General features: G+C 62.9%; 1 protein-coding gene across 1 annotated transcript; it reads left to right on the top strand.

The window, feature by feature from the left end:
• The first annotated feature begins 5977 nt into the window (after nucleotides 1-5977).
• ACTA2 (actin alpha 2, smooth muscle) lies at nucleotides 5978-19971 on the top strand. Its single transcript, XM_026014783.2, has 9 exons — nucleotides 5978-6007; nucleotides 9373-9527; nucleotides 10735-10863; nucleotides 12948-13058; nucleotides 14533-14617; nucleotides 14976-15137; nucleotides 16547-16738; nucleotides 17168-17349; nucleotides 19691-19971. Exons 2-9 carry the CDS (start codon nucleotides 9399-9401, stop codon nucleotides 19832-19834), a joined length of 1134 nt encoding a protein of 377 aa, XP_025870568.1. The 5' UTR covers nucleotides 5978-6007; nucleotides 9373-9398; the 3' UTR covers nucleotides 19835-19971.
• Nucleotides 19972-20572: the final 601 nt, after the last annotated feature.

Genomic DNA, 20572 nt, shown 5'->3' with positions numbered 1-20572 from the left:
GGTTATGATCGTCTGTGCCTCAGTTTACCACTGAAGGCCCGCAGGAGGATGCATTTGGCCTCCTTTGCTTTTTTTTTCTTTTAAAGTGAATCAGAAAAAGAAAAATAAATAAATAAAGTGAATTAGTTGCCTACATTGAAAAACAAGGGAGTTGCACACGAAACTTGCCATTTTGGCCTTGTCTTAAACAGCGGGAAACCCCTCAAGCCTGACCCAGCACATGGGGTAGCTGACCCCCGTGGGCCGCCTGGGGCCCCAGGGTATCGCCATCTGCAGGTACATCTGCCTCTGGAGGGATCTGGGTTTGCAGGACTTGCCCTAAGTTCTGAGCCCCGGACCGATGAGGGGCACTTGGCACCCATGCCGACGCCGGGACGCGCGAGTCGCCAGGTCCCTTACGTGGCAGGAGCAGCCTCGTGGATGGTATTTTCTGGAGCACCGTCAGCAAAACCCAGGCTTCTTGTAGTTTTCACCCAATGGGGACGTCCGGTTCCTTCTCGTTGAGACTCAGCAAACTGAAGGGAAGGACAAGGGGAAGCCTGCATGGGACGTCAGGCCCGGCAGAAAACACAAGAAGCCCCTCAAACCTTCACTTTAGAAGCGGCGCATCCTGCGGGCAGCCTGGGGCTCCGGTTCCGGCCTCAGGCTCCGTTTCCTGCACGGGAGCCGGGGCGCCTCCACCCTCTGCCCTCCCGGGTGGGAACGGGGCTGCTTCTGTCCTGTGGCCGGATCCCCCCTTGTCCGCGTCCCCGGGGGCTGCACGGGTCCTCTGAGAGCGTGGCTGGCCCCGTCCTTTGCTTCCTGCCCAGGCCTGAGGTCCTTGGGACCTGAGCTTGGACCCGACTCCGTTTGCTCTGACCTTGGGGAGGTCGCTGAAGGTCAGTTTGAGCTTTGTAGCGTCAGGGAATGGACATGGTTGCTGTTCGGGCCAGGGCCCTCGGCCACGGACAGCTAAGGAACCTCTCTTTCCGCCCCCGTGTCCCAGGCCCCTTGGCTGCCACGGAGCAGCCCCCTTTCCGTGTTTAGTCCCCGACAGCGTGTGACCCCGGGTTGGCGCCCGTGGTTCGGCCTCTCCTCCCCACCCCCCGATGCAGATGGTTCCAACTCCCAAACACTCCACGGTGGCAACACCAACAATCCTGTATTTATTCACTATTTAGTGCCTCGAGGATCCGCGACGTGGTCTCTAGACTAAATAAGTGACCAGCGGTCTCCTGTGAGCCCAGCAAACCCGCCCGTCCACCAGGTCAGGCACACCCTGCGCACCTGTCACCAGGTGGGAAGGACCCCAGGACACACGTGATCCTGCCCCTCGGGCCTGTGATTTCCAATTTGTCTACAGATATGAGTCATTAGGGGTCCAAGCAAACATAGGCTCCATTCTGGATGATTCCTGTAGATACTCAGCCCTCCAGGAGGTCCCGGGATCGAGTCCCGCATCGGGCTCCCCACAGGGAGCCTGCTTCTCCCTCGGCCTGCGTCCCCGCCTCTCTCTGCGTCTCATGAATAAATACAGAAAATCTTTAAAAAGAAACAAAAGTCACTTCCTGTACGTGTGCTTCCTAGTGTGGCCGCCACCAGCCACATATGGGTTATTCAAATTAAGATAAAATAAAAATTTCAACTCGTCCCCACATTTCAGGGGTCAGTGATCACCAGTGGCGGGAAGTTCTTAGAGGAGGCTGCCCTGTATGGGTGGGGGGAGGAGGAGAGAGGGGGGTTGGGGGGTTGGGGGTGGACATTGGGGTGGGGGTGGGGTACGGGGTCAGGGTAGGGAGGGGAGTGGGGGTCATGGTGAGGGTGGACATTGGGGTAGGGATGGGGGCCAGGGTAGGGGTTGGGATGGGGGGGTGGGAGGGGGTCGGGGTGGGGGTTGGAGTGGGGGTGGAAGGGTAGGGGTCAGGGTGGGGGTTGGGCTGGGATGGGGATCCGGGGGTATGGGCATTGGGGTGGGGGTGAGGGTGGGAGTTGAGGTGGGTGGGGGTCAGGGTGGAGGTGGACATTGGGGTGGGGGTGGGGGAGGAGGTTGGGTGGGAGAGGGGGGATCCGGGTGGGGGTGGACATCAGGATGCGAGTGGGGGTGGGGGGTGGAAGTGGGCAGGGGTCGGGGTGGGGATGAGCAGACATCGAAGGAGAGAAGCAAACAGGCAAAGTTGCTCCAGGTCGAGAGCAGCGCGAGCAAAGGCCCTGAGCTGTGTGCTGGGTGCTGGGTGCTGTGTCCAGTGGCAGAGGGTGCACCATCCAGGGTGATCGGAGTGGGAGGGGCGGGGTCCGTGGAGGGCAGGAGGTCTGAGGGCGACGCCGGAGACGTGAGGCACGGGTGGCAGAGAGCGGCCTCCCCCCAGACTTGGCCCAGCTCAAGCGCCCTCTGTCCAGCGTCAGCCTCTCCTCCGTCCTCTGGGGACCCGGGGACCCCTCTGTCCATCCACGGTCAGCCTCTCCTCCGGGCTCTGGGGACCCGGGGACCCGCTCCCTCCTGCCAGGGTCAGCCTCACCTCTCAGGACCCGGGACGTCCCACAGGGAGGGGCGAATCTTTCGTTCTTCGGCCAATGCACCTCAATGAAGTGGAAGTGAGCCAAGGCGCTGTGGGCCCATCTCCTTCCTGTGACCATGACCGTGACCGTGACCACACTGGGCGCTCGGGCCGCGTTCTAAATGTTCTAAATGGAGAAAGTGCTGCCGATTCCTGGGGGCACGGGAGAGGCAGCACGTGTGGCGGGGTGGGAAGGGGTGGAGGGGCCCCAGAGAGCCGGGGGTCACCTGAGATGGGACAGGCACGCGAAGGAACCTCACGGAGGTACCTAGCAGGGAGGCAGCCCTGTGGCATCGGTGGGGCCCAGCAGGACCACAGGCCTCCTCAGAGGTGGAGGCGGGATGGTTGGAGCCAGAAAATGAGGTCTGCAGACGCTCCGCGGTGGCCTTGAGGACCGCATCCCACCTCTGGAAACCAGAGGCCTGAATCGCGTCCCCCCAGAGCTCCAAAAGATCCACAGCCGCCTTGATGCTGGCCCGTGAGACCTGGCGTGGACTTGTAGTTCTAGGAGCCGAACACGGTACGAACGAGCCAGGGAGTGTCTTCAGTGTAGACAAAGCGATTCCTACAGCCCCAATTTTCAACAGCAGCAGCAGATCAGGTTCCTTACCGGACCCGGATTGTGCGGACGTGAGGCAGGATTGACACAGGCGACTCGGCCACGAGGTGACAGGCTGCAGAGCCACCAAGAAGTTGTTGGGAAACGTGGAGTACGCACTGCTTCCTCGGATCCAGATGGGCCTGGAGAGGATCCTACTGGCCCCAGATCCTAAGGGTTTGCAGTAGATGATCCCTGGATAACGAGAGGGAGGTGGCGGGGTGACGTTCCACAACAGCACGTCTGGAGATGATCCAGGACTGTGTGCTCGCGGCCTGGAGTTTGTTTCAGTTTTCCTGAACTGCGACCAACTCTTCGGACACTAGTGTTTTTCTGATGGGCTCGTGACTCCTTGGATGCGGAAGGTGTGTGGCCACTTGGCTGGAGATTCCTCAGGGCATCGCCTACGCACGCGGGGCTGCTGCCTTCTCTCAGCAAAGGGACCTGAGCGGGGCGTGTAAGACAGAGCCAGACAAGGAGGCCATCAGTCACTTGCTTGGAAATTTATTTTCAGTTATGGGTCCTCCCTGGTTAGTATCATAGATGAAAAAAGGAAAGAAAGGGGGGGAGGGAAGAAAGAGGAGGATGGAGGGGGGGAGGGAGGGGGGAGGGAAAGAAGGAGGGGGGAGGGGGAAGGATGGGAAGGGGAAGGAGAGAGAGGGGAGGGGGAAGGAAGGGGAGGAGAGGGGGGAGGGAAGGTGAGGGGAAAGGAGAGGGGAGGGGGGAGGGAAGGGGGAATGGGAGAAGAGGGGAGGGGATGGCGAAGGGGAAGGGAGAGGGAGGGGGAGGGAAAGAAGGAGAGGGGGAGGGGAGAGAAGGGGGAAGGGGAGGGGAGAAGGGGGAGGGGGGAGGGAGGGGAAGGGTAGGGGAGGGAAGGGGGAGGAGAATAGAAGGGGTGGGGAGGGAAAAAGGGGGGAGTAGGCAAAAAAGGAGAGTGGGGGAGGGGAAGGAAGGGGAGAGAGTAGGAGGGGGAGGGGGAGGAGGAGGGGGAAGGGAGAAAGGAGGGAGGGGGAGGGGTGGGAGAGGGGTGAGGGAGAAAGGAGGGAGGGGGAGGGGTGGGAGAGGGGTGAGGGAAGGAGAGGGACAGAAGGGAAGGGGAGGGAGGGATGGGGAGAGATGGAGGGGGAAGGAGAGAGGGAGGAGAGGGGATGGAGAGGGGAGAGGGAAGGGGAGGGGAAGAGAGAAAAGGAGACGGTAGGGGAGGGAAGGGGATGGGGGAAGGGGAGGGGAGGGCAAAAGGGAAGTGAGAGGGGGAGGGAAAGAAGAAGAGGGGGGAGGGGGAAGGAAGAGGAGGGGGAAGAGGAGAGAAGGAGGGATGGGGGAGGGAAGGGGGAAGGGGAGGAGAGGGGTGGGGAGGGCGAAGGGGAAGGGAGAGGGGGAGAGCGAAGGAAGGAGAGGGAAGGGGAGAGAAGGAGGGAAGGGGAGGCGTGGGGGGATGAGGGAAGGGGAGGGATGGAAGGGGAGGGGAGGGAGGGAGGGATGTGGAAGGATGGAGGGGGAGGGAGGAGAGGGGAAGGAGAGGGGAGAGGGGAGGGAAAGAAGGGAGAGGGAAAGGGAATAAGGGGAGGGGAAAACACCCCCAGGCAAAGTGAACCAGGGTCCTTCGCCTGCCACCCCCGCCCCCGCCCCCGTGCCCTGGACCAAGAGGACAGCGGGTGGGCACGAGAGGGCGAGGATCCCTCGGCTCATGCGTGGCCCTTGGAGGAGTGTCCAGGGGAAGTCGCCAGGCCCCTCGCAAACCAGCTGGAGGCGACTGAGGCCTCAGGCCCCGGGTCCTCTCTCCAGGGAGACCTGACGTCCTGCCTTGCTCGGGCCCTGGGACTCAAAGCCATCGGCTTAGTGTCTCCAATTTTATTGTTTTTACTTTTTAATTATAATCAACAAAGTTCACTGTCACACGTGCGCACGGACATACGTGCAAGCTCACCTAGTGCGGGTGTGAGGATTGGAGACGAGGCAGGAGAGGCCCCCCCCGCTGGGTGAGCACGTGCGTCGCCTCACTTTGCTTCTTCATTTTTATTTATTCATACATTTTTCCATTTGCTCTTACGGACGCTCCATGTGCGCGTTGTGTTGTGCAGCCCTCCTGCCTCAACACCCGGCCGTGTGCTTGCTGGTGACAGGGACGAGGCAGAGGGGGAGGCTTGCGCCCCACTCGCGGGCCGGCACGCGGTGGACAGGGGTCGCCGCCATCGAGCGCAGGTCACCCTGGAGCGTCCCGGCGCGGCGGCGCTTGCAAGCACCCGGGCAGCGTGGCCGGGACCCGCGTGGGCACCTGGCCGTCCCCGCGTCAGCGGCAGGGGGTGTCGGTGGGCAGAGGCCTCGAGCTGCCCTGTGATGGGGCGGCGTGGGTGCTGCTGGAGCCGGGCCTTGGCCGTGTGCTCAGGTGGACGCGGTCCCAATGCTGGCTCCCAAGCTCCCCGCCCTGTGGCCGAGGCCCCTTGGCCGTGTCTGCGTGTGGATGGCCGGGCCACTCGCGCCCCGGGGCTGGGCACCGTGAAATCACGGCCCGCCGTTGGCGTGTTTAGGAGCTGTGGGCACTGTGTGTCTGGGCCCCAAGGATGCCCCGGGCCGCGTGTGCCCCCCGCCCCAGCTCGTGGCCCTGGGCCCTCGGCGGCAGCTCTGGAGGCCCCGGGCCGCTGGTCCCCAGGCGCCGGCAGCCAGCAGTGGAATGCGGTGGAAGAGCCCAGACCCGGCCCCGCAGAGAGGAGGCTTTCGTGCCGAGGCCCCTATATGGTCGTGTTGGCCTGGCCGCGCCCGAGTGGCTCTGCTCCTTGTTTGGGAAGCCAGTGGGAGGGAGGCCGGCCAAGGGGTTATATAACCCCGGGGCCCGGCCGCCCGCGCACCAGCCGCGAGCCCAGCCAGCGCCGTCGGGGTAAGTGGCAGCCACCCAGTCCCCCCGCCCCCCGCAGGCCAGCGGCTCTCGGGGATCCCTGAAGGAACATCCTGCGGCGGCGAGAAGGCTGTGGCCCCGCGCTGCCAGGGCTGGGGTGGAAAGCCCCAACAGGCGACAGGCGACAGGCGACAGGCGACAGGCGGCGGGGGCAGGGGCGCCGGGCCAGCAGCGCCACAGCTGCAGCGGAGCCCGGAGACGCAGCCAGGGTGCCCAGGACGCCGTCGCCTGCCCCAGGGTGGGGACTCCAGCGCCGGCTGCCGAGCGCGGCTGCGGATCTCGCCCCAGCTGTGCAGGCGGCTGTCAGGGGGCAGGCGGCTGGGGTTCAGCCTCTGGAGTCGGAGTCCCTGTGGCTCTGACGCGCGGGGTGGGGAGGGCCCATCTCCAGGTGTGTCGCGGGGCCACAGGGGTGTGGCAGGCAGCCATCGGAGCCTTGCCCTGTGGCTGCGGGGGGGGGGGGGGGGGGGTGGTGGCTGCGCGACAGCTGCGGGGCCTCGGGCGGCCACCTGCCTCCTGCACCTGCCCCAGGAGCTGGCTGCCCTGCACCCTGGCGGAGCCCTGGGGTCTGACCATCCTGCTCCAGGCTGAGCCCCAAGGTGTGATACCCTGCACCCCAGGCTGAGCCCCGGGGTCTGGCTGTCCTGCACCCCAGCTGAGCCCTGAGGTCTGACCACCCTGCACCCCAGGCTGCGCCCCGGGGTCTGGCTGCCCTGTACCCCAGGCTGAGCCCCGGGAGCTGACCACCCTGTGTACCCCAGCTGAGCCCCAGGGTCTGGCTATCCTGTGCACCCCAGCTGAGCCCCGGGGTCTGACCACCCTGCACCCCAGCTGAGCCCCAAGGTCTGACCACTCTTGTTGCGCTGACCCTCTCCTGCCATTTTGCGATCCATGACTAAATATGGTTTGCATCTCAGGAGGGACAAGCTGGGAACCCAAGACCCCTCCTCCCCCCGACCCCAAGACACTAACTACTCATTTTTGGCACCAGCTGCGCGGGCGCTGGGAGCAGCCCCTCCCAGCCGGGGGCAGCTCCAAAGGGACACTGAGTGTGTTTTACCTAATTAGGAAATGCTTCGTTCCAACCCCGTGGCTCCTCCAAGTTGCAGATACGGAGGGCAAACCTCCGGCAGGGCTTCTGAGGACGCAGAGACTTCCCCTCTGATGGTCAGAAAATCCCTCCTGCACTTTTTTTTTTTTTCCAAATAAAAGCAGGCTTACTGATGTCGGGTGCCCCCCTGCATGGTGCTGAGGCCGGGCTGTGCAGGGGCGGTGCAGGGGGCACCCCACCCCAAGCCCTCGCTCGGACAGCACTCAGTAGGGACGGGCGCGCTCACGGAATGCATCTCCTCACAGCTTCGGGGGGCCCTATCTCCAAAGAACTCATCCTATTCTCAACTGTTTTGGTTTGGAAAATCTGCTTAGTGCATGGGTGGAAAGCCTGGAGCCGGAGCTGGCCGCCTCCCACACGCGCGCCGGCTCTTCCCGCGGGTTTTGTCTTGTCTCATTCCTCCTCTAGCCTCTTACTCCGCTGGGACGGAAGCCAAATCCAAAGAACGCAGAACAGAATCCAGTGTCTGGGAAGGGCAGGGCAGGGCAGGGAGGGGCAGAGCAGGGAGGGGAGGGGAAGGGCAGGGAGGGTGGGGATGAGAAGAGCCGGCCGTCCATGCAGCTCCTCTTGCGTTCTCACAAGTGGGGTCCACAGGTCAAGGGTCTCCGCACCACAGCTGCAGGCAAAGACGAGAAGTGAAGCGATCTGGGCAATAATTACATAATGACGCTAATAACCTTAACGTTAAATCCCCCGTGTGGGGAGAGCTCCTCATGGGTGCGCCACTGCAAATCGCTTTTTTTTTTTTTTGATATTTTATGTATTTATTCCTGAGAGACCCAGAGAGAGAGGCGGAGACCCAGGCAGAGGGCGAACCAGGCTCCCTGCGGGGACCCGACGCGGAACTCGATCCCAGGACCGGGTCACGGCCTGGGCCGCAGGCGGGCGCTCCACCCCTGAGCCCCCAGGTCCCCACCACTGCATATTATTCCATGTGCTTTTAAAAAGTGTGGCACCCACGCTGGCCTCTGCACAGCGCATGTGGCGTCCTCGCCGTTGGGCAGAGAGGGAAGCTGTGACTCCGAGACGTGGGGGCTCAGGAAGCGGCCCGGCCTGTGCGTGGGGCCCAGGCGCCACCCCCGCGTCTGCAGAGCGCAAGCCCACTGCCCGGCGTCCCTGCTCGTCTCCGAGGTCCCGGCGTCGTCGCTTCCTGGACTGGTCACACCAGCTCCTTGAGTCTTGATTTCCTTGTTTGTCAATCGGAGCGAATAGTCCCTGTCCCAGATCTTATTTATTTTCATTTTTATTTTTGGTCCCAGATTTTAAAATGCATCGTTCTGGGCGCCCAGGGGGTGACGCTTGTGCCTTTGGCTCAGCTCATGATCCCAGGGTCCCGGGTTTGAGTCCCACGTTGGGCCCCTGCTCAGCAGGGCGTCTCCTGCAACCTCAAAGTCAAGCCTAGAAGCCTGCGCATCCCCCTCTGTCTGCGGGATATTCCCACCTAATTCAGCTTTGGGGGAAGTGGAGGGACTGTGACCTGGAGGCCAGGACCTCGCCTCTCCCTCAGCTCGGAGCCCGCGTGCCCTTGAGCAAAACCCCACCTCTGGGTCTTCTCATTAATAAAAATGAGACATTGAAAGAAAACGGACAGTTTTGTAGGACCTTCAGTCCCCCAGACCCATAAAGTAGCCGCGTTTGCTCCCGTCTTGCAGATGTTGTCACGGGATCCAAGCTTAGGAGCTGGGGCCCCTAGACCCCAAAGCACCTCCTTAGACACTTTCCATCGGCTCTAAATCTTTTTCCAAAGGTAAAATGAAAGTTCTCCAGACCCAAAAGAGACTTTCCTCTTAAACACTTTACATTAAGCATCCCATCACCACAGCGTTTCCAAATTTTCCCACGTTGCCCGTCCCTCAAAATGCACCTTTTTAAGAAAATACATCAAAGTGACAACATGTCTAGAAAAATGCGTTTCGGTTGATTCAGGGAGCGAATTTCAGGGGCTCCTGTAACGGATGACGGGTGCCTTGAGTCCATGCCCACAGCCGGGCCCCCACGGGCGTGGCCGTCGTGTAACATCCTCGGAGCACGCGTGACCAGCCGGCTGCTGGGGCCGGTCGGGGGCCGGTCGGTGAACGGGGCCGCCTGGGCTTCGGCCTGTACAACGCTGGGGGGCTGGCGGCTTGGAGACCCAGGGGGGCCCAGGGTGTGCGCTTTCGGGGCGCCCGCAGGAGGAGACGGCAGCCACGGGTCCCGAGAGCCAGTGACAGCGCCCCCCGCCCCCGCCCCGTCCCCCCAGGACCTGGTGAAGCAGCTGCAGCCACCATGTGTGAGGAAGAGGACAGCACCGCCCTGGTGTGTGACAACGGCTCCGGGCTCTGCAAGGCTGGCTTCGCCGGCGACGACGCGCCCAGGGCGGTGTTCCCGTCCATCGTGGGTCGCCCCAGACATCAGGTGAGCAACACCATGTGGTCCTTGGTCGCTGCGCTCACTATCCGGGGACGTGCAGGTGGACCGAGGTAGCAGCTGCCCGCCTCCACCTGGTGCTGCACCTCAAATCCGTCCAATTAAAAAAAAAAAAAAAAACTCCGATTGGAATAGAGAGAAACCGGGCTATAGATTAGGGCCCCTACGTCTGCGTGTCCTCAAGTGTCTAGACTCTGCCCAGAAATGGCAGGGCCATGTCGAAAATGCAGCTCTGATGATGTCAGTAAGTGCAGATTTCAAGTACCAGGGAGACAGGTTGCCTGCTGGGGGGCGGGGGGATGCTATGATGTCACCCTTTTCCCCCAATTCCTGTTTTTCTCAAGATGATCGTCGCATCATCGTCACGCAGCCCCAGTGAGGGCACCACAGCTGCTCTTTGGAAAGGAGCTAAAATAAGACCCAAGGCTGCTAAAAAAAAAAAAAATTAAAAATAAAAAAAAATAAAAAAGACCCGAGGTCGCTCCCTGGCGGGGATCTGGACCTTAGAAGAGAGGAGGCCTTGCTGCCAGATGTAATCTCGCGTGTTTTAGGGTTGGTGGCGCCGACGTGCAGAAGCACACGGCCCAGCTCACCGACCGTCTGTGTAAGCGAGGTGTTGGCGGCGGCCACGGCGTGAAGACGCCAGAAACGTAGCGGCTCCCCGGGCCTGCCCGGTACTTTCGGGCCTCGGCGCGGTGGGCGACCCTGAGCGTGAGTAACGGCCTGTTCCCCCGCGTGGAATCTGAGGCCCGTCTCCGCTGAACGGCTGCCGTGGCGCCCTGGCACCTGCCACTGCTCGGTGACTTTGAAGCCTCAGCTGCGGGGCGATCACACATCCAGGGACGGGGATTCCCTTTCTTGTGTTGCCTTTTTTTTTTTTTTAAGTTTCACTTTGATGATCAAAAAATACTTCTGAGCAGTTTAGGCCAATGTCTTTTTTTTTTTTTTTTCTGTCAATGTCTTAACATTGATTGGCATGGACTCAGCCATTAGAAATCCAAAAGTCCCAGCATAAAATGCTGTACCCGCCGGGCCCCTGGGCCCCCTGGACACCCAGTCGGGCGCCCCCGACAGCTCAGCAGCCTCGGGCAGGGGTGCCAGCGGCTGGCACCCAAGGAGGACCCTCGATGGCAGGGCCTCCCTCACAATTGGCGGCTGCTGGCTTCTCAAGCTCACGCCGTGTGGCTCTTTGCAGGGAGTGATGGTGGGGATGGGACAAAAGGACAGCTACGTGGGCGACGAAGCACAGAGCAAGCGCGGGATCCTGACCTTGAAGTACCCGATAGAACACGGCATCATCACCAACTGGGACGACATGGAAAAGGTACCGGGAGGGTCTCTGCGGGTGCAGTCGTCAGGCCATCACCTTCCGTGGCTCGGAACGTCTGGCTACTGGTGAAAAATAAATCCTGAGACGCTCCCCTTGCCCAAGCAGGTGCATAAGTGGTTCCAGGGAGCTGCGCTGCCCATGAGCACGCAGCCCTTCGCCACTGCTGGGCGCTGCGGGTCTGTCGCCGGGATACCGGGTGGGCCGTCCGGGGCCTGCAGCCAGGAGCCCCCCAACCCTCCAGGGCCTGCAGCTAGGAGCCCCTCCGCACCCTCCGGGGCCTGCAGCTAGGAGCCCCCCCGCACCCTCCGGGGCCTGCAGCCAGGCCCCCCACCCACCCACCCGGCTCCCCAGGGGCCCAGGCCCAGCCTCCCAGCACATAGGAGCTGCAGCAGCCTGACTGCATGGCCAGGCTTCCCCTTAACTCACCCTGAACATTTTTTTTAAAGTGTTTTGGTTCTCACACTGCAGACAGTGTGGATTTGGTACATCCCCGAACTGTCCCCGAACCATCCCCAGCATGTGCAGGCGCAAGCCACTGAGGAGCTTTCCTAAAGGCGTATTTTAGAGAGTGCGTCTCCGTGTGGCAGCGGGTGAACCTTATCTCCCGATTTCACATAAAAGAGCTTATGAGAAGAGTTCAGTCCTAGGGATTTTTTGTTTCTGTTTTTTAGATTGAGAGGGATTGCGGAGGGGAGGAGGGCGGAGAGGGGAGGGGGAGAGGCAGGGCTCCAGCTCAGCACCCCGAGGTCATGGCCCAGCAGAAATCAACAGTCTGAGACTTAACCAACTGAACTGCCCAGATGCCCCAAATCCTAGGATTTTTTTTTAGAGATTTTATTTATTCATGAGAGACGGAGAGAGAGGCAGAGACCCAGGCAGAGGGAGATGCAGGCTCCATGCAGGGACCCAACACGGGACTCGATCCCGGGACCTCGGGGTCACGTCCTGAGCTAAAGGCAGACGCTCAGCTGCTGGGCCCCCCGGGTGCCCCCAAATCCTAGGATGTTAATGTGTATTATTAGGCATCATAGAAACACAAGTGATTGGGAACATTAGACAGACTAATGAGAAAATGGCATTAGCTTTTTTTTTTTAGTGTAGCAAAAGGGGTTAGAACCATGATATCTGGCTTTCACTGGTCAGCTCCCTGTAGGTACATGCGTGCACATGCATGGAGGAGAGGCTCTGACGCAGTAAGAAACCCTCCCGGGGTCCCTATCAGGTTGTGCAGGGAAATTTTCCCAAAAGGTAAGAAAAATGGTCACTAGAAGGGGCTTGGGGGCTCCGTGAGTTGAGTGTCTGCCTCCGGCTCAGGTCATGTCCCAGGGTCCTGGGGTCGAGCCCTTGGTCGGGCTCTCTGCTCAGGGGGGTCTGCATCTCCCTCCCCCTGTGTGCTCTCTGTTTTTTTCTCTCTGTCAAATAAATCAAAAAACTTTTTAAATCTAAAAACAAAAAAACACCCATAAAACCTCTATTAAAAAAAATGGCATCTGGCCTTTTCAGGCCACTTTCTTGCTTCCGCCCATTCATGCATCCCCGGCTTGTCCTTTCCCTGCTAAGGGAAGCCGTGTCCCCGCGAGCCCTGCCAGAGGCAGTCAGGGTCGGGAAGGACACAGCCGGGCCAGCCCGCTCAGTCCGAGGAGCAGAGCGCGAGCCCCTGGGTCTGGGGTCGCAAGGTCAGACTCCACTTTGGGCATTGACATCACTTTTTAAGGACGCAGAGCCGAAGGATGACGACCCCCCTTATTGTGGGCCAGGCGCTGGACTGAACAGCCGCGCGGGCTGTGGCCGCGACGCCCGGTTGTCCCCGTGATCCCTGCTCACGATGGGGCGACTGTCCTCAGCTCATGGCCGGGAGCGGCGAGCTGGGGTCTGCACTCGTGTTCGACTCTGCAGACCGCGTCCTGCCCACGGGCCAGGGCTGGGGGGCTGCTCGGGCACCCACTCCGTGGGGGTCTTGGGTAGGTCAGTCGCAGTCTGAGCCCCAGTCTCTGAGTCGGTAAAAACGGACATTCGGACCCGTCTGGGGTCCGCGCTCCCTGGGGTCACGTCACCGTGTTTCTCCTTGGCCCCCCCAGATCTGGCACCACTCTTTCTACAACGAGCTCCGTGTCGCCCCCGAAGAGCATCCCACCCTGCTCACCGAGGCGCCCTTGAACCCCAAGGCCAACCGGGAGAAAATGACCCAGGTAGGTGGCTGCTGCGGAACCCCGAACCCTGCAGGGCAGGCCCAGCCCCGCCGCCCGCTCGCACAGCGACAGCCTCCGGACCTCGGGACCCCAGGTGCGGGCGCCTCCACAGGGCTCACCCCCTGCCTGCGGGGCTGCCCTCTGTCCCGCGGTGGGACGCACGAGGTTACGCCGTGTCAACCTGTGGGGCAACATCCAGAGGGAGCTTGGTCCTTGGGTCCGAGCTGGGTTTGCAAACCAGCCCCGTGTCCCCTGCCCTGCGAGTGACTCCGCTCCGTTTCCCTCCTCCTGGTTCCTCCGTCCCCCCCACCCCCGAAAGGCCCAGTGCCGGTGTTTCTCCAAGTGCAGACATGAAGGTCAGGGAGGCCAAGCGGGGTGCGGGTGGGGGGTGTGCAGAGGGGTGTCCAGCCAGAGGCAGGTGGGCCTGTGCTTGGGAGGTGCCGAGCCATCGCCTCTGGGCCTTAAGGACGGGGAGCAGGTCGTGCCGGAACAGTGGCGCGTCATGTAAGCCATTGCACGACGGCATGTCGGGGAAAGCAGTGAACAATCCAGGCCCCCGGGCATCAGGGGGCTCCCCAGGTCACCGGCCGGAAGCCGCAGTGCCTGGAGCCGACCTGGCCCCGGATGGAACACCTGCCAGTCCTGCAGGGCCTGTTCCTGGTTTACACCAATACGCTCGCGTCGTCCTCTGCCGGGGGGACGTGTGCGTGCCTGGGAGTCACCCATGTGGCAGGCGACGTCATCCCCAACAGCCAGTCCCGTCCCCGTGGCCGGTGTCAGGGGGAAGCGTGATGGGAAGCCCGGACGCCGGCGGTCGGCCTCAGATGGCCCGGGGGACCAACGGGGCGGGGGGTGGGGTGTTGGCGGGGGGGGGGGGGGGGGGGGGGGACAGGCGGATGCCCGGGGGCATCTCCCGTGCATGGCCCGCAGGGGCTCGGCTCACACCGTGTCCCCAGCCTGCGGGAGCCGAGGGGGCCCCTGGCGTCCACGTGTGTCGTCCGCGGCCAGCGGCCAGGGGCCGTCCTCCAGGGTCCTCCCGCTGTGGCCCTGGGCCTTGGATCCCAGGGCCGGCATTGGACAGCCCAGCGGCGCTGCAGACACCGCAGCCTGGCGGGACCCCAAGCCGGTCGCCTTCCGTAAAACAGAGAGGCCAAAGCCCGGTGCCGTCCTGTCTTGCTCTTGGGCTCCGGCGTCACCCATGGGGCCCCAGGCCGCTCACGCTGCAGCTCGTGTGCAAGCCCCTCCGCCCGCGGTGGAGGCGGGGTGACGCCCCCGGGGTCAGCGGGGGTGCGGAGCTCTGCTAGGGCGCGCTTGGACCCCGCATGCCTGCCAGCGGCCGGGGGGGTACCCTGCTCCACCGGGTGACCTCGAGCCAGGCAGGCGCCCTGTCCCCGAGCCCAGCTGCAGGGCCGCACTCCGGAGCTCCTTGCTGAGGCCGTGGCATCTCTAACCCCGCTGCCCGGTTGCTTCGCAGATCATGTTTGAGACTTTCAACGTCCCAGCCATGTACGTGGCTATTCAGGCGGTGCTTTCCCTCTATGCCTCTGGGCGCACGACCGGTAGGTGGCCGAGGGGCGCACCCGGGCTGGGGCGGCACCGTGGGGTTCGCAGGCTGCAGCGCGGGGTGGGGTGGCAGCAGGCGGCCGGCCCAGCCCTGAACGGCCCCCTCCTGGCCCTGTTTCCAGCAGGACTTGTCATTAATTTGAGAGAGAGGGAGTGGGGGTGGGGTGGGGAGAGGCTGGAGGAGAGGCAGAGACCCGCTGAGCTGGGCCCGGGGCCCGGGATCAGGACTTGAGCCCACGCAGACGCCCCCCCGACCCGCGGAGCCCCGGGGCCCTTCCAGCCCGTCGTCTCCCCGCGGCCGCCAGGGCCCAGGCACCCGCCGCGGGGACGTCCACGGTGCGCGTTGGCCCCCAGGCATCGTGCTGGACTCCGGGGACGGCGTCACCCACAACGTGCCCATCTACGAGGGCTACGCCCTGCCGCACGCCATCATGCGCCTGGACCTGGCCGGCCGCGACCTCACCGACTACCTCATGAAGATCCTCACCGAGCGCGGCTACTCCTTCGTGACAACCGGTGAGGCGCGGGAGCGACGGGGGCGCATGGGGCCGCGGTGGCCGTCCAGGCAGAGGATGGGGGGTGCAGATGCCAAGACTTGACGCAAACCCCAGAGCAGAGTGTGCCCCCCCGTCCCTCCCTGGGCTCTGGGGCCCTGCACCCCCCTTCCCCCCTGAGCTCTAGAGCCCTGCACCCCATCCCCATCCCTCCCTGGGCTCTGGGGCCCTGCACCCCCCTTCCCCCCTGAGCTCTAGAGCCCTGCACCCCATCCCCATCCCTCCCTGGGCTCTGGGGCCCTGCATCCCCCCCGGGCCCCCCCTGGTCTCTGGGGCCCTGCACCTCCCGTCCCCCCTGGGCTCTGGAGCCCTGCACCCCCCTCCCCGGGTTATGCCCTGGGCTCTGGGGCCCTCAGATCCCCTCCTGGGCTCTGAGGCCCTGCACCCTCTGTCCCCTCTGGGCTCTGAGGCCCTGCACCCTCTGTCCCCCCTGGGCTCTGGGGCCCTGGACCCCCCATCTCCCCCAGGCTCTGGGGCAGGAGGACGGGAGCCTGGCGGGACCGCGAGTCCTGCCCGTAGCCACACTGCGGGAGCAAACAGAAGCAGAGAAAGTCAATTTTAGCAATCTCTTTCACCTCAGTGTCCAGGGGGTGATCCGTAGACAAATGATGGCATTTGACGCGCCGTCCCTGCCGCCCCTTGTCCATCTGGCGGTGTCCACGTGTTTCCCGACGTGCCCGGGGCTCCTACGGCCCGAGCTGGAGCCCCGTGGTGGCAGCGCCCCTTCCCGGGCAGGGAGTTGGGGTCCTCCCCACGCACCGCCTCTGCTCCCGTGAGGACCCAGGTCTCTAACGGGGCGGGACCGGCATGGTACCCGTGGCTTAGGGGCTCAGGGTGCGGCGTCTTGGGGGCTCCTCGCCCCTGGCGCCCACAGCTCGGTCCGCAGGGGTCCCTGAGCCTCCCAGGTGGGGACGGTCCCCAGCCAGGGCCTCGGCCTCCCGGGCGGCGACAGGAGAATGGAGGGCTCTCTGGGGCTTTATGAAAACAGGGCGGGGCGTGCATAGGACCACCTGACGACCGAGAACCCCGCGTAACCAGCGGTTATAGGACAACTACACCACACACACAGGGAATAGTTAGTCCTGGAAAAGAAAGGAAAGGGCCTCGGATGTAACAGGGACGGACGCCCCGCTCTGTGCCTCCAGCCGGCCCCCTGGGCTCCGGCCCGCGCACCCCTGCGACCCTTCTGGGGGCCGAGCCCTATGCTGGGGACGGAAGGGGCTCTCTGCGGACGCACAGGTCATTGCCGTCCCAGATGTTGGGCCTCAGCATCCCGAGCCCGGGCCGGGGCTGGAAGGAGCCGCGCCGTCGGAGACACCAAGTAAGCAGGGCTTTTAGGGCCGCACCAGCCCCCCGTCTGTGTCTCGGCAGCCGAGCGGGAGATCGTGCGTGACATCAAGGAGAAGCTCTGCTACGTGGCCCTGGACTTTGAGAACGAGATGGCCACGGCGGCATCCTCCTCGTCCCTGGAGAAGAGCTACGAGCTGCCCGACGGGCAGGTGATCACCATCGGCAACGAGCGCTTCCGCTGCCCGGAGACGCTGTTCCAGCCGTCCTTCATCGGTAGGTCCCCGCGTTCCCCCCCACTGATGTCAGCCGCCCACTGATGGTGCTGGGCGCCCGTGGCCGTGAGCAGCCTGGTGGGTGGGGCCCGTGTCAGGCGCTCTTCCAAACCAGGGAAGGGGGGAAGCGTCGCGTTTGGGGAGAACAGGAGGCCAGGGTGGTGTTCTCTCTGGGCGAGCAGGTCCGTGTCCCGTCGCACTCAAAGCACCTGTGACGCGGCGGGGGGGGGGGGGGGGGGGGACGCTGAGCAAGTCAGACGGGGGCGTGAATGGACGGCAGGGCCGTGCCAGGTGCCCGGATGTCGGGAGGCACAGGGGCTGGGGAAGAAGCGCGGGGGCCCCTCCCGCCTTACACTGATCTTGGGCACCCGTGAGCAAGGGGAGGGGGCCCCGGGACGGGGCTGGGTCACGGCCCGCGTGTCCCCTGCAGGCATGGAGTCTGCCGGCATCCACGAGACCACCTACAACAGCATCATGAAGTGTGACATCGATATCAGGAAAGACCTGTACGCCAACAACGTCCTCTCGGGGGGCACCACCATGTACCCCGGCATCGCTGACCGCATGCAGAAGGAGATCACCGCCCTGGCGCCCAGCACCATGAAGATCAAGGTAGGGCTGGGGGCGGGTGCCATGCAGGGCCACCCGCAGCGCCAACGCCTCTTGGGAGCTGTGATGACTCAGTCCTGCTCCCAGGGGAAGCGAGGTTGTGTCGTCCGCGGTTCAGTCTGGGCGCCCTTGTCCTCGAGCTGCCGTCTGGACTGAGGTGCAGCAGAGCGCCCGCCCGTGCCGGTCCCTTGACGCTTTATGGAGACGTCTGTTAGATGCAGGCGTGCGACATGATTCACGGTTGCACGTGTGATGCAGTCGGCACAGCGCGCCCTGATGATTTCTGTCACCTGTCTCTTTTTTTTTTATTTTTTAACTTAATTTAAATATTTTTATATAGATTTATTTATTTATCCATGAGAGACACTGAGAGGCAGAGACACAGGCAGAGGGAGAAGCAGGCTCCATGCGACTCGATCCCGGGACCCCGGGGTCACGGCCTGAGCCCCCCGGGCATCCCTCCATCGCGTTAAGTCCCTTTCCCGTCACAGAACTAGCGCCTCTCCCATCCCGAATAGCACGAGTGATCAGGGAGCCAGACCTACCGCCCAAGAGGCTTAGAGCCACAGCTTCTGTTGCCCTTTTCCACTAACTGGTCACGGCTCGGGGGCCGGGGGCTGCCGGACGGTCGCCGCTCTGTGCGGCCCTGCTGCTGGTGTGGGTGACGGAAGCACAGGACCCCCAACAGCCGCGCCCGGTCCCAGAGCCCCCAGAGCCCCTACACCGTGTGCCGTGAATCCGGCCGAGGGAGCTCAGACATCAGAGTGCCCTTGGAGGCCCGGTGGCCTCTCAGAAGCTGTTGTCACCATGTGATGCCACAAGCCAGGCGGGGACTGCGCCCCGTGCCCCGGGGAGGGACACACACGACCCAGATCACACAGTCCCTGTTATGCACACTCGCTTCCTCTGTGTGCAGACGACACAGCACAGGGAGAGCTGGACCGGGGCCCTCGGCCCGCCCCCAGGCTCTGAACCCCCACACGCTGAGAGGACACTGCCTCCAGAGGTCGGTGTCCCACCCGGACGCCCCCTCCCTCCCTCACCTGCGGGCGAGACCTGCACCCAGCGCTGCACTCAAGACAAGGGGCCCGGGTGGGGTGTGGTGTAGACGCGGTGGCAGCCAGAGCCGCCAGGCCCGCTGCTCCAACCTAGGGTTCTCGAATAAAGTGAACGTGGAACTCAGAGCTCCAAGGAGAGGAGACTCACTAAAAATCTGGGGACCCTGGTGGCTCAGCGGTGGAGCGGCTGCCTCTGGCCCAAGGCATGACCCTGGGGTCCCGGGATCGAGTCCCGCGTCGGGCTCCCCGCAAGGAGCCTGCCTCTCTCTGTGTGTCTCATGAATAAATAAATAACATCTTAAAAATATAAAAATATGGGAAAATTACCCCCAAATGAAAAGTTTGCTTCTAAAGCAGAACAAAACAAAACAATAGCCGGGCGAGGTCCAGGTGTGACTAGGGATCTAACAGGGTGACCCTGTCACTTACTAACCCTTCCCTCAGGCCTTCTATCCCCGTGTAATCAGCTTGAACCCAATGGTCTCTAGAGTTCGAGGCAACCCGTGTAAACGCTTAGCACAGGCCCAGGCACGCAGTAGGTGCGCACCGGTATCAGCTACCTGCGTGGAGAATAAGCGTCCAGGCAGAGCTGGGGGGTGAACAGCAATCAGGCCTTCCCCCGGGGTTCCATAAATACCCGGGCCGGTTGCCCAGGCGTCCACGTTGGTTTCCACCCAAGTGTCTGAGTCGGGAGTAGAACTGGGGCTCGCTTGGTTGCCGCTGTGTTTGGGGGTCACCGCACACAGCTGGGGCCCCTGGCCTGATCCACCGTTCAAGGGACATGAGCACGCCCTGCAGGTCAGGCCGGTGCAGCACGGAAAGCCGGCCAGTGCGGCTCCCCGGGACCCACCCCCATGGGACATGGTGCATCCCAGTGGACTTGAAGCGGTGGGAGAAGCCCTGGGTAGTGGGTGCTCAGGTGCCGCTGTCGGTCTCTGTGGAAAGCGCGTGTCGTGCTGAGTTCCTGGCACAGCATAGGGGGACAGAGCCATCGTCAGGGCTCTGCGGGGGAGGCCGTGCAGGGGGTAAGCGCACCCCAGCGGTGCGGTGTTCAGAGGGGGTCGTGTAAAGCTGCAGAAACAAGCGTGCTCACTGGAGAGTCTCAGCCCTGGGGTTGGGGGCCGAGCTGGGTAGAGTCAGGACAGGGCCGGGGTTGGCTGCCCCCCGCCCGCCATCCCCACGTCCCTGAAACTTGAGTGAGGTCCGGCAGCCTGGCGGGCGGGAGGGGCCGGAACGCAGCCCTGTCCGGCGCACTAACCGTGCTCCTCTGTCGCCCCGGCCCGCAGATCATCGCCCCTCCGGAGCGCAAGTACTCTGTGTGGATCGGCGGCTCCATCCTGGCCTCACTGTCCACCTTCCAGCAGATGTGGATCAGCAAACAGGAGTACGACGAGGCTGGCCCGTCCATCGTGCACCGCAAATGCTTCTAAGATGCTTCCTTGCTCTGTGTCTGGCGCGCGATTGTGAATGTTCTGTGGAATAATGCCTTCCATTCTTTTCCAAATCATTCCCAGCAAAGCTCTGACTTGTTACCTGTGTGTTTTTTTAATAAATCTGCAGGACATTACTGGCTACCTGCAGGCCTGGCCTCTGGCGGCGTGGGGCGCACCTGCTTCTGGAGGTGCAGCCGTGGCTCCCCCTCGTGGTGCCTCCGGGGCGCGCCCACTAGGACGCGGCTCCCTCAGCTAAATGCGGCCGTGCAAAGATCTGAAAGTACACGTGTGTGTGTGTGTGTGTGTGTGTGTGTGTGTGTGTAAACGGGAACGTGGATGGAGGCATATGGACAGGACCGCCTGGGCTGACTCGCCACTTGCCGGCCATGACCTGGCGTCGCTGTCCTGCAGGCTCGGTCCTGGGCCTGGGTGAGCGGAAGCAGTAACTCCGTGTTACACGTACGCAGATGCACGATGACAATATGCACACAAAACAATAAATACACACATTTCCTCCACCTGCGGTGGGGTCGCATCCGACAAACCCAACCTGAGTTAAACCACCGTTTGGTCGACATGCGCTTCAGGCACCTGACCCACCGAACGTGGCGGATCGGGCCCGGCAGCCGGGGGGTGCTCAGCACTCGATAGTGGCCTCCGGGTGGAAAAAGCCCCCTGACTCCAGCCTGTCTTACAGAGCAGAGCGTTGGCGAGCCCATGGCTTACGGAATACTG

This window comes from Vulpes vulpes, chromosome 10, assembly GCF_048418805.1.
Source record: "Vulpes vulpes isolate BD-2025 chromosome 10, VulVul3, whole genome shotgun sequence".
Lineage (NCBI taxonomy): Eukaryota > Metazoa > Chordata > Mammalia > Carnivora > Canidae > Vulpes > Vulpes vulpes.
This window is presented reverse-complemented; position numbering and strand designations above follow the sequence as displayed.

Excerpts from the sequence above, each read along its gene's own strand:
- ACTA2 (XM_026014783.2), top strand. The coding sequence starts at position 9,399 with ATGTGTGAGGAAGAGGACAGCACCGCCCTGGTGTGTGACAACGGCTCC. Across the intron at positions 10,864-12,947 it reads ACTGGGACGACATGGAAAAG|ATCTGGCACCACTCTTTCTA; the intron begins GTACCGGGAGGG and ends TGGCCCCCCCAG. Across the intron at positions 17,350-19,690 it reads CCAGCACCATGAAGATCAAG|ATCATCGCCCCTCCGGAGCG; the intron begins GTAGGGCTGGGG and ends CCCGGCCCGCAG.